Consider the following 12,050-nt stretch of genomic DNA (forward strand, 5'->3'; position numbering starts at 1 on the left):
TCCAATTTTGGTGAGCTCTTGCAAATTGTAGCCTCTTTTTTCCATTTGTAGTGGAGATTAGGAGGCACTTTTGCCTACAGAACTGCCATATACTGGATGTTTTTCCCTTTTCACACCATTCTTTGTAAACCCTAGAAATGGTTGTGAGTGAAAATCCCAGTAACTGAGCAGATTGTGAAATACTCAGACCGGCCCTAAAAAATTGCTTAAATCACCTTTCTTTCCTATTCTGACATTCAGTTTGGAGTTCAGGAGATTGTCTTGACCAGGACCACACCCCTAAATGCCTTAAAGCAACTGCCATGAGATGAGAAATTGAACAGGTGTTCCTAATAATCCTTTAGGTGAGTGTATGCAGAGCCCGTCTAACGGAGAGCCTTAGCACTTCCTATTAGACCCATTGTGTATCATCCTGGTTGCAGTTCCATTAGAATTCCACTGGAGGTGATCACGGGCGAGTGCAGAATGAATGGGAGTCTATGGGGCTAAACGGCTGTTTCTTTCACCTGCTTGTCGTTAAATCAAAATAGATTTTATTGTTGATTCCGCAAGTAAGTTCAATATAGATTATAAGCCAAAAGTCGAATGAACGAGTACTTATGTCCTTTTGATTTCTTACACAGGTTAGGCTGTTGTTGGCCGGAACACGCTAGCATTCTGCTATTGTGTGACGTCATCACATTTTTGAATGGATTTTTAGAACAGATCAGTGAACTTAAAAATGCAATTTTCAGCTGAGTGTATTTTCTTAGCCCTCCCTTTTGAATGCAACTGTCAAATTACTTGACAAAAAATTACATCCTGAGAAAAGTGGATTTCTGAGGGTGAAACCCCATTGACTCCCATTCATTCTGCACTCGACCGCGAGCGCCCCCGCATGGACAGAGACGTGTTACTGCAGCCAGTCCAGAACCCGGAAGTAACCAGCCAGACATTCTCTGGTGTATGTTAAAATATAAACATTTAAACGGTAGCTGTAATTTTTTTTATTTTCAACTTAAGACAACAGGTCAAGCAAAAATGTAAATCAATATACAGTATATATAGCAAAATGCTTTATATTTAGCCTCCTGAGAGTCATTTTTTCTAGTTGACTAGTTATGGTCATGATCGGTACAGATGATCGGTTCAAGTGCGGTTTGTATTTTGCTATAATAATGACAGAATTTGAAAGATGAGATTTTGCTTCATATCAAAAGCAACAAAGCTTATTGCGATTTTTATACGCTACAAATAATGTTTAGTGAAGTTTTGCTCATGCATCAACTGAAAACAGCATAGACTAAATGAAGATATTAAAGTCGGCTTCTAGAACAAGAAAAGAATTCAGGGCGGGGCTTGATTTTGTCAATGGGGAACTGATTGGATGGTTGAATCGTTTTGGTTTTCTATAGGTGGGTCCTTTGTGAGTGACAGGTTGTCCCGCCCTCGCGCCAGTAAACAGAGGGTATTGAAAAAGTTTTGCTGCAAGAAGATAAGGGAAGTTATTTTGATTAAAAATAACGATGGCACATGAATAAAATGAATTATGAATTGTCCATTTTGATTTCACGGTGACTTTAAAATAAGAAATTAATATCGTCAACTCAGCCCTAGTGTCCACCCCACACAAATATAGCCGACTTATATGTTTACCTGTTGTAGTATTATCCACATTGTGTACATGAAATATACGCTAGCAATTGCAGAAGCGCTAATTTAATGTCACCGTTTCGGATTTCAGCCTTCCATAATGGTTTTGACCATTTCTGGTGCATCACTAACATCATATCTTTACCTTCACAAACTGTAGGTCTGCCAGAGCTCGGACATTGAAGTCTGGTGTGTACTGTGGCAATGGAGCGCTGCTGAGCTGTGTGTTGCTGCCACCAACAGACTGAGGTTCAGGGTGATCCGTGTAGTTTAGAGACGCAGATCGGTTGAGTCCGCTGATGTGAGAGGGCGAGCGGAATTCTGGAACACACACACAGAATGTTGAAAAGGAGTGAGAGAGGAGGGCGAGCAAACGATACACGATGATGATGTCAGTTACAGTGCAAAAAATATAATAAATCAAAAATAAACCAAAAAAACAACAACTAATTAATACTTTTATCAGCAAGGACGCATTCATTGATCAACTGGAGTTTGTTTATTAAGCGTGCAGGGCGACCACCCAGTAAAGCATTACAATTATCTAGCCTTGAGGTAATGAACGCATGAACAGTTAGAACTGAAAAGTTCATATGATATCAGTACAAACATTTTTCTATTTCCCAAGATTATGAAAAAGGATTTTACAACCAGATCCCTATGTTTTAATTGCAAATTTGAACATTTTTAAAAAGAGATAGTAAAAAGGCAACAGAGAGAGATGGTAAATGAAGACGAATACCACATGCCACATCCATTTCCAACAAGTTAATAAGCCAAAAACTGGACAGTAGAAAACAAGTGTTCTCATCTTCTCACAGTTTTGTCCTTGGGAAAGTGCTGACACTCTGGATGCACTTGTGTGTGTTTTTTTTTTTTTTAAAGGTCAAGAGTTCTTTCACATGCTTTCACATGCTTGGTAAGAAAAAACTTATCTGCAGATTCATTCTGTACACATTTTTTTAAGTCAAAGACCATATCAAATTTAATTTTGGTAAGACTCAAGACCCCTTCTTATCTTACTCTTTTCTTTGTAATAACAGGAACCAAAAAGTATTAAATTGCCCATAAATCAATGCATCAGCACATTTTCCACATCTGCATGCATTAATAGAGAGAGAGATAATGAGAGAGAGAGAGATACCGCCATACAAACACATTCATCATCACTACAAGGTGCTAGAGAGGTTCAGTGAAGAGAGTTAAAGGAGTAGTTCATCCAAAAATGAATACAGAGCACATAAACTATAAGACAATGCAGGAACTCATGGAACATACACTGTTGTTCAAAGTTTGGGGTTTTGCGAAAGAAATCTATTCAGCAAGGATTTTTTATATACTAGTATCTATTCCATTAAGTACTAGTACTTATTCAGTTGCTGCTAGTGCTTAATCATTAGATACTAGTACTTATTCATTAGATACTAGTACCTATTAAATAGATACTAGTACGTATTTCAATAGTGACTAGTAACTATTCTTTTTTTCTTTTTTTTCTTTTTTGCCATTGGCTTCTATGGGGACCTGTCATTCAGATATCAACTATTCAGTTCTGACTAGTATGTATTCCAATTGTGACTAGTACATATAAATTAGATACTAGTAGTTATTCATTAGGTACTAGTACTTATTCATTAGATACTAGTACTTATTCAATAGATACTAGTACTTATTCATTAGCTACTAGTACTTATTCAATAGATACTAGAACTTATTCATTAGATACTAGTACTTATTCAATAGATACTAGTACTTATTCAATAGATACTAGTACCTATTAAATAGATACTAGTACTTAATCATTAGATACTAGTACTTATTCATTAGCTACTAGTACTTATTCAATAGATACTAGAACTTATTCATTAGATACTAGTACTTATTCATTAGCTACTAGTACTTATTCAATAGATACTAGTACCTATTAAATAGATACTAGTACTTAATCATTAGATACTAGTACTTATTCATTAGATACTAGTACTTATTCAATAGATACTACTTATTCAATAGATACTAGTACTTATTCATTAGCTACTAGTACTTATTCAATAGATACTAGATACTAGTACTTATATGGCAAGCCGTTTTAACATTTAATCATTTTAACCTACTAGTCTCTATTTTCATGTTACTAGTAATTATTTTTTAGATAATAGTATCTATTCCATTAAGTACAAATACTTATTCATTAGCTACTAGTGCTTATTCTTTAGATACTAGTGCCTTTTCTTTAGATACTAGTGCTTATTCTTTAGGTACTAGTACCTTTTTAAAGATACTAGTACTTATTCATTAGACACTAGTCCTTATTTATTAGATACTAGTACTTATTTATTAGTTACTAGTGCTTATTCATTAGGTACTAATACTTATTCATTAGATACTAGTACTTATTTTTTGATACTAGTACTTATTCATTAGATACTAGTACCTATTAAATAGATACTAGTACTTATTTATTAGATACTAGTACTTATTTATAAGATACTAGTACTTATTTATTAGTTACTAGTGCTTATTCATTAGGTACTAATACTTATTCATTAGATACTAGTACTTATTTTTTGATACTAGTACTTATTCATTAGATACTAGTACCTATTAAATAGATACTAGTACTTATTTATTAGATACTAGTACTTATTTCGAAAGTGACTAGTAACTATTATTTTGTGACTAGTAACAAATTAAATTTTTTGCCATTGACTTCTATGGGGATCTGTCATTCAGATATCAACTATTCAGTTCTGACTAGTATGTATTCCAATTGTGACTAGTACATATACATTAGATACTAGTAGTTATTCATTAGGTACTAGTACTTATTTTTTAGATACTAGTACCTATTAAATAGATACTAGTACTTATTCATTAGCTACTAGTACTTATTCAATAGATACTAGTACTTATTCATTAGATACTAGTACATATTCATTAGCTACTAGTACTTATTCAATAGATACTAGTACTTCTTCATTAGATACTAGTACTTATTCATTAGATACTTGTACTTATTTATTAGATACTAGTACCTATTTATTAGATACTAGTACTTATTCATTAGATACTAGTACTTATTCAATAGATACTAGTACCTATTTATTAGATACTAGTATTTATTCCAAATGTTACTAGTAAGAATTTTTATTATACTAGTCACAACTGCTGTTTTACTAGTCTTATGTTATGACTAGTCAGAACGACCACTGTATAGTTCAATTAAAAATCTTACTAGTAAAATAAAAATTCTTACTAGTAACATTTGGAATAAATACTAGTATCTAATAAATAGGTACTAGTATCTATTGAATAAGTACTAGTATCTAATGAATAAGTACTAGTATCTAATGAATAAGTACTAGTATCCATTGAATAAGTACTAGTATCTAATTAATAAGTACTAGTATCTACTGAATAAGTATCTATTGAATAAGTACTAGTATCTAATGAATAAGTACTAGTATCTATTGAATAAGTACTAGTATCTAATGAATAAGTACTAGTATCTATTGAATAAGTACTAGTACCTAATGAATAAGTACTAGTATCTATTGAATAAGTACTAGTATCTTTTGAATAAGTACTAGTATCTATTGAATGAGTACTAGTATCTAATGAATAAGTACTAGTATCTAATGAATAAGTACTAGTATCTATTGAATAAGTACTAGTATCTATTGAATAAGTACTAGTATCTATTGAATGAGTACTAGTATCTAATGAATAAGTACTAGTATCTAATGAATAAGTACTAGTATCTATTGAATAAGTACTAGTATCTAATGAATAAGTACTAGTATCTATTGAATAAGTACTAGTACCTAATGAATAAGTACTAGTATCTATTGAATAAGTACTAGTATCTATTGAATAAGTACTAGTATCTATTGAATGAGTACTAGTATCTAATGAATAAGTACTAGTATCTAATGAATAAGTACTAGTATCTATTGAATAAGTACTAGTATCTAATTAATAAGTACTAGTATCTACTGAATAAGTACTAGTACCTATTGAATAAGTACTAGTATCTATTGAATGAGTACTAGTATCTAATGAATAAGTACTAGTATCTAATGAATAAGTACTAGTATCTATTGAATAAGTACTAGTATCTAATGAATAAGTACTAGTATCTAATGAATAAGTACTAGTATCTATTGAATAAGTACTAGTATCTAATGAATAAGTACTAGTATCTATTTAATAGGTACTAGTATCTATTTAATAAGTACTAGTATCTAAAATATAAGTACTAGTACCTAATGAATAACTACTAGTATCTAATGTTTATGTACTAGTCAAAATTGGAATACATACTAGTCAGAACTGAATAGTTGATATCTGAATGACAGATCCCCATAGAAGCCAATGGCAAAAAATTAAATTTGTTACTAGTCACAAAAGAATAGTCACTAGTCACTATCGAAATAAGTACTAGTATCTAAAGAATAAGTACTAGTATCTAATGAATGAGTACTTGTATCTAAAGAATAAGCACTAATGGTAAATGGACTGCATTTATATAGCGCTTTCATATAGACCTAATGGCCACCAGAGCGCTTTACATATTGCCTCACATTCACCCATTCACACACTCATTCATACACCGACGGCGGTGTCAGCCATACAAGGCGCCATCCAGCTCGTCGGGAGAAGCTGGAATGGAATAGATACTAGTATCTAAAAAATAAGTACTAGTTGCATGAAAATAGAGACTAGTAGGTTAAAAAGATTAAATGTTAAAACGGCTTGCCATAATATTACAAATGATTTTGATATCAAATAAATATAGTTCTGTACAACTTTCTGTTCCTCAAAGAATCCTGAAAAAAAATTATTATTATCAATTTGTGGTTTCCACATAACTGTCTTGAGCAGCAAATCATCATATTAGACTGGTAAGGATCATGTGACACTGAGGCCTGGAGGAATGATGCTGAAAATTCAGATTTGCCATTACAGGAAAAAAATAACATTGTAAACTAAAAAAAATAACATTCAAAAACGAATCCTACGAAACCCCAAACCTTTGAACGCTAGTGTACATATTTATAGTTGTGTAAGAAAGAATACATTATGATGTGAAGAAACACCAGACAAAAGGTATGCAGATTTGATGGATATAACACACAGATGAAGACAAGCTCCACTCAGATATCGCCACCTATTGGCACAGTTCAAGTACAGCAGCCCACATTTGAAAAAAAAAAAAAAAAAAGGATTTCATAATTTTATCATTTCAAAATTGTCATTATTTATTCACTCTCACTGTCCTGTGTGATATTATTATTTCTTCTATCAAACAAAAAATAAGCCATCTTGAGGAATGTCAAGCCCCAAAAAGACAAATTAAAGCACCATTAGCATCCACATTTTGAGTCTTACATTACTTTTCCAAAAAAAAGACAAATTTAATTTGATATTCACTGAAAATGCTTGCACATATTCATTTTATGGTGCTTTTTGTGGCTTAAAAGTGTACATTTATAAAAAAGAGCTGCTTTTCTGATAAATATCTTGGCTTTTCTTATCTTGTGTCCCACACAGAAATAAATTCAAACAGGTTTGGAACATGTGGGTGAGAACTGATCTGATCAAATCTACGATAAATCTAAGTGTTACGTTATTGGTGTCTGTAAACAAAAAACCCTATCTACGTTATTATTCTTCTGCAAAACAATCACTGTTAATCAATCTGACCCTTCCCTGTCAGTGGTTAGAGCCCCGACATGCCGGCAGTTACCTGGGAAACGAGAGAAGAGAGAGCATCTCTTAAGAGACAGGTGACGAGGACGAGACACACTCACTGGGAGTGAGAGAGAGAAAGACAGAGATTGATGGGACATGTAAGACAGGGTTGAGGGAAGAGGGAAGTACAGGTAGAGGGAAAACACAAGATGACACGCACTACCGTTCAAAAGTTTAGGGTCAGTGAGATGTTTTTTTTTAAAGGAGTAGTTCACTTTTGAAAAAACTTTTGCTGATAATTTACTCACCCCCATGTCATCCAAGATGTCCATGACTTTCTTTCTTCAGGCGAAAAGAAATTAAGGTTTTTAATGAAAATATTCCAGCATTTTTCTCCATATAATGCACTTCAGTGGGAACCAAACGGTTCAAGGTCCAAAAGACACTTTCAGTACAAACTACAAATTGTTCAAAGGGCTTTAAACGATTCCAGACAATGAATATGGGTCTTATCAAGAGAAACGATCGCTCATTTAATAAATAAATAACAAAGTTTACGTTTTATAAGCTCAAATGCTCGCCTTGCTCTGTTCTGTGTGACTCTCCTGTTTGAATTCGTTCATCAAAATGACCGAATTTTTTTCCGAGTCAATTCATTCGTTACGTTCATTGAATGAACCAAATGACTCGGAAACATAATTCGTTCATTTTGATGAATGATTCAAACAGGAGTCACAAACGTGCATCACAGAACAGAGCAAGGCAAGCATTTGAGCTTATAAAACTTAAACTTTGTTTTTTATTTATTAAATGACTGATCGTTTCGCTTGATAAGACCCTTATTCATCACCTGGAATCATTTAAAGCCCTTTGAACAGTTTGCAGTTTGAACTGAAACTGTCTTTTGGACCTTGAACTGTTTGGTTACCAGTAAAGTGTATTATTATTAAGAATATTTTCATCAAAAACCTTAATTTCTTTTCGACCGAAGAAAGAATGACATGGACATCTTGGATGACATGGGGGTGAGTAAATTATCAGCAAAAAAATGTCAAAAGTGAACCACTCCTTTAAGTAATGCTTTTATTATACCAAGGACGCTTTAAATAGATCATAAATGACAGTAAAGCCATATATAATGGTACAAAAGTTTCTATTTCAAATAAAATGCTTTCAATGTTCTATCCATCAAATAATCCTGAAAAAAAATTAGAGAGATTTCACTCTTAGAAAAAAAGAGAGTTCTTGCCTCAATTGTAAAGAACACTTTATGCCAAAAACATTCTAAATTAGGAAATATTTTCATGTTTAATTCATACAATTTAAACCAGATTAAAAACAATTAAAACAAAGGTTTTTATAAAGCACCCTTTCTTCTAAGAGTGAATTATTTTTTTCATCTATTCCTATTTATGTCCATATTATGAATATGGTATAATTTTAAATCTTATATGTGGGCTTTATTTATTTATTTTTAACCATTTTACTGTATTCTTTATCAAATAAAGCAGCCTTAGGTGAGCATAGGAATTTTCTTTTAAAAACATAAAAAATTGTATGAATCCGAAACCTTTGAACGATAGTGTACATTCATGAGCACAGATAGAAAAACACCAGCATGACCTCTATTATAAATAAAGTGTTAATTGACCCAAAAATTGATATTTATCAACTCGCCCTGATGACAATCCAAAACGGACTTACTTTCTTTCGTGGAACGCAAAAGGAGATGTTAGGCAGAACATTCACGCTACTCTTTGTGTGAGGAAAACACTGAAATTTAAGTCATTAAACCCTACAAAGCCTCCTCTCCATCACTGCTCTCAAATCTCATTCGCAAAGATATAATTATGCACATGAAGATGCATTACGGGTTTAACATCAGTAATGCTGGTTGTTGAACAAGTGGAATATATGAAGAAACCAATTTTGGTCTGTTCCTCACACAAAGCTATCATATGAACTCAAAATGCTTATATGGTGGGAGTTGTAAGAAATACTTCATATTTTTCACAGCATTCACATTCAGCCAACAATCTCCTTTTGTACATCACTGAAAATCATACAGGTTTGGAATGACGTCACGGTAAATTATGACAATTTTCGTTTATGGGTGAACTAACCCTTTAAATGAACTAACTAAGAGGAAGCAGATGGCCACTAGAGGGCGATGATCTACAGCTTTTCCAGAGCTCAACAAGTAAAGATGGGTGGCCTGGAAAAGTCCCAGTATCCCACGTGAGATAATTATAATTATGAGTGATTAGGGGCAAAGCCAATTGTTGCTTTAAAGTATTTTTCCATCTGTTGTTGAACCCTTTCATAAGGTGGCCTTTACCATAATGCACACACAGACGCACAAACAAGACCACCTACTGTTTATCCATGCACAAATCCGAAAGGATAGTCTATAGGATATGATCTTTAAACAGACTATCCTGACGTTGAGTCACTTAATCTATGAACCCACAGCTTTGAAGGGGTCAGTAACACAATATGTAGAAGTATATGTGTTTGTGCATGTTGGCAAATCAAATATTAGAGGTTTAGACTGTCCTATTGATTCTTATTTTGAAGTTTTTGATGAAAAGAAGTATGAAAAGAGTCTTGGTTTGCATGCATTTCTGTTGTATGTTTTACTCACCTAATGTTGGAGCGCTGAGAGCCATGACTCCATAGAAAGAGAAAGGTCCAGTCTCGAACTTCATGTTTTCATTCCCAGCCTCCACCTCCACACGACCCTGTACACAATAAAGGAAGATGATTCTGGGTGGGGTTTTTTTTTTAAACAACCAAAATAATAATATTAATAATAATAAAATTGTGATTTGATATCAAAAAGTTTATAAATTGTAGGTTTAAACACAATTATTCTGAAATATTATAGCAATTTAAAATAACTGTTTTCTTATTTAAATGTATTTGAAAGTGTAATTCCTGTGATGCAAAGCTGAATTTTCAGCATTATCACTCCAGTCTTCAGTGTCACATGATCCTTCAGAAATCATTCTAAGATGAAGATTTGTGCTCAAGAAACATTTCTTATTATCATCAATGTTGAAAACAGCAGTGCCGCGAAATTATTTGTGGAAAACATGATACTTTTTATGAGGATTATTTGATGAATAGACAGTTTAAACGAGCAGGGTTTGTTTTTAATAGAATGTCTGTAACTGTAACTTGTGAATAAATTAATTTGAATAAAAGCATACATTTTTTCTAAACTAAATTTATTGACCCCAAACTTCTGAATAGTGTAAATTCTGATGAAAATCTGCTCAGTAATTTTTTTTTTTTTAAATATTGCTGAAACAAGTACAGTACTCTTTCAATATTTTGACAAGCTCAAAAAATAGACAAAAAAAGGTACTGTACAAAAAACATGCTCAAATTAAAGTTACTAATCATTGAAAATCATGTCTTCGATTGAAAGTCTGAACATTTTTCAAAACATCTTCTCTTTGTGTTTTACAGACAAAAAGGGTTTGATTGTGTGTTTTTAGGTGAACTAAACCTTTGAATGAATTTGAGACATAGTGGAGATGAGATCACACCACAGGACTAGTTTCCCAGAAGCACCACCACATAGGTGGACAGACACATAAATGAACGGGTAGCTTCAGACTGAGAAGGCCCTGAGTGGATTAAAACGATAGGAGTGTGTGAATGTGAGCTCTGGTCAAGAGGAATGTGAGAACTGTAGCACAGTAAATCCACTGAGACAACAATGATGCTCTGAGAGAGGGGGCCGAATACCACGAGTGACGGATGTCCACATAATGAGGTGCACAAAGCAGTGACACACACACAAACCCTGCTGCGAACATCAAGGTAGTGAGATTGTTTGCAGGGAGTGACTGCAGCAGCTGCATGAATCCCGTTTTTCTAGAAAGATCAGGTCAATCACGTTTCACAAATATGCAAACTGACCTTACAGAGAAAGACCTCCAGGACAAAAAGTACAGACACAGACAAACAAACATCAGAAACGCAGAGAAGAGATCTTTAAATAGATCGTCCTGACTGTCATTGTGCCACTTAATGGGCAAATCCACGACTGTGAGAAGGTGTAAATATATGTGTATACCCTTCATGTGTGTGAAGGGTCAAGGGTGTGGTAAATATAAAGGTAAAAGTTCACATTTGTCCTTTATAAACACACTTAACAAGCAAATCCCGCATTAGGATGTCAACAACAAACAATCTCGCATTTCCAGTTCTTACAAATACAAAACAGCAACTTTGAGAAATGAGAGACTTCAATTGTTTTTACTAAAGCCAATATTTGTATTAATAAATAATAGTGAAAATAATAACCTCTTGTGTTTTTAAATAAAACATTGAGTTAATTAAAAAAATAAAAATACAAAAATATTGAGACTTATTGTTATTTAAGTATAATAATATTTTAATAATAATATTTTAAAATAAAGACAATTGTTTAAAAAAAAAATAGTAGTATTCATAATACTTTTTTGCATTTTAATAAATGATTATGAAAAAATAATAATACAAAACATTGACTTCTATTGTTTAAAGAAGCCAATTCTTGCATTTTAATAATAATAAATTATACTACTACTACTACTAATAATAATAATAATAATAATAATACAAAAACATTTATTTGTTTTTAAATGAGGCCAAATATTTCATTTTCATATTGCAAACTTGTCAGATTTAGCCAACTCATTTGAATATCTTTACCTCGTACACACAGTGAG

At 32.7% G+C, this 12,050-nt stretch overlaps 1 protein-coding gene across 2 annotated transcripts in view; it reads right to left on the bottom strand.

Moving 5' to 3' along the window:
- Nucleotides 1–12,050, bottom strand: part of cnnm4b (cyclin and CBS domain divalent metal cation transport mediator 4b) — a 36,050-nt gene that overhangs the window by 2,638 nt on the left and 21,362 nt on the right. Inside the window, exons 5-7 of one of the 2 annotated variants that reach the window (XM_089130553.1) lie at nt 9,971–10,067; nt 7,382–7,444; nt 1,778–1,953 (exon numbers count right to left, since the gene is read on the bottom strand). In XM_089130553.1, the coding sequence (XP_088986679.1) occupies nt 1,778–1,953; nt 7,382–7,444; nt 9,971–10,067 (336 nt within the window). The remainder of the gene's footprint in view (nt 1–1,777; nt 1,954–7,381; nt 7,445–9,970; nt 10,068–12,050) is intronic. The other variant, XM_089130554.1, reaches the window with a different exon arrangement.

Source organism: Pimephales promelas, chromosome 4, assembly GCF_988280905.1.
Source record: "Pimephales promelas chromosome 4, fPimPro1.hap1.1, whole genome shotgun sequence".
Lineage (NCBI taxonomy): Eukaryota > Metazoa > Chordata > Actinopteri > Cypriniformes > Leuciscidae > Pimephales > Pimephales promelas.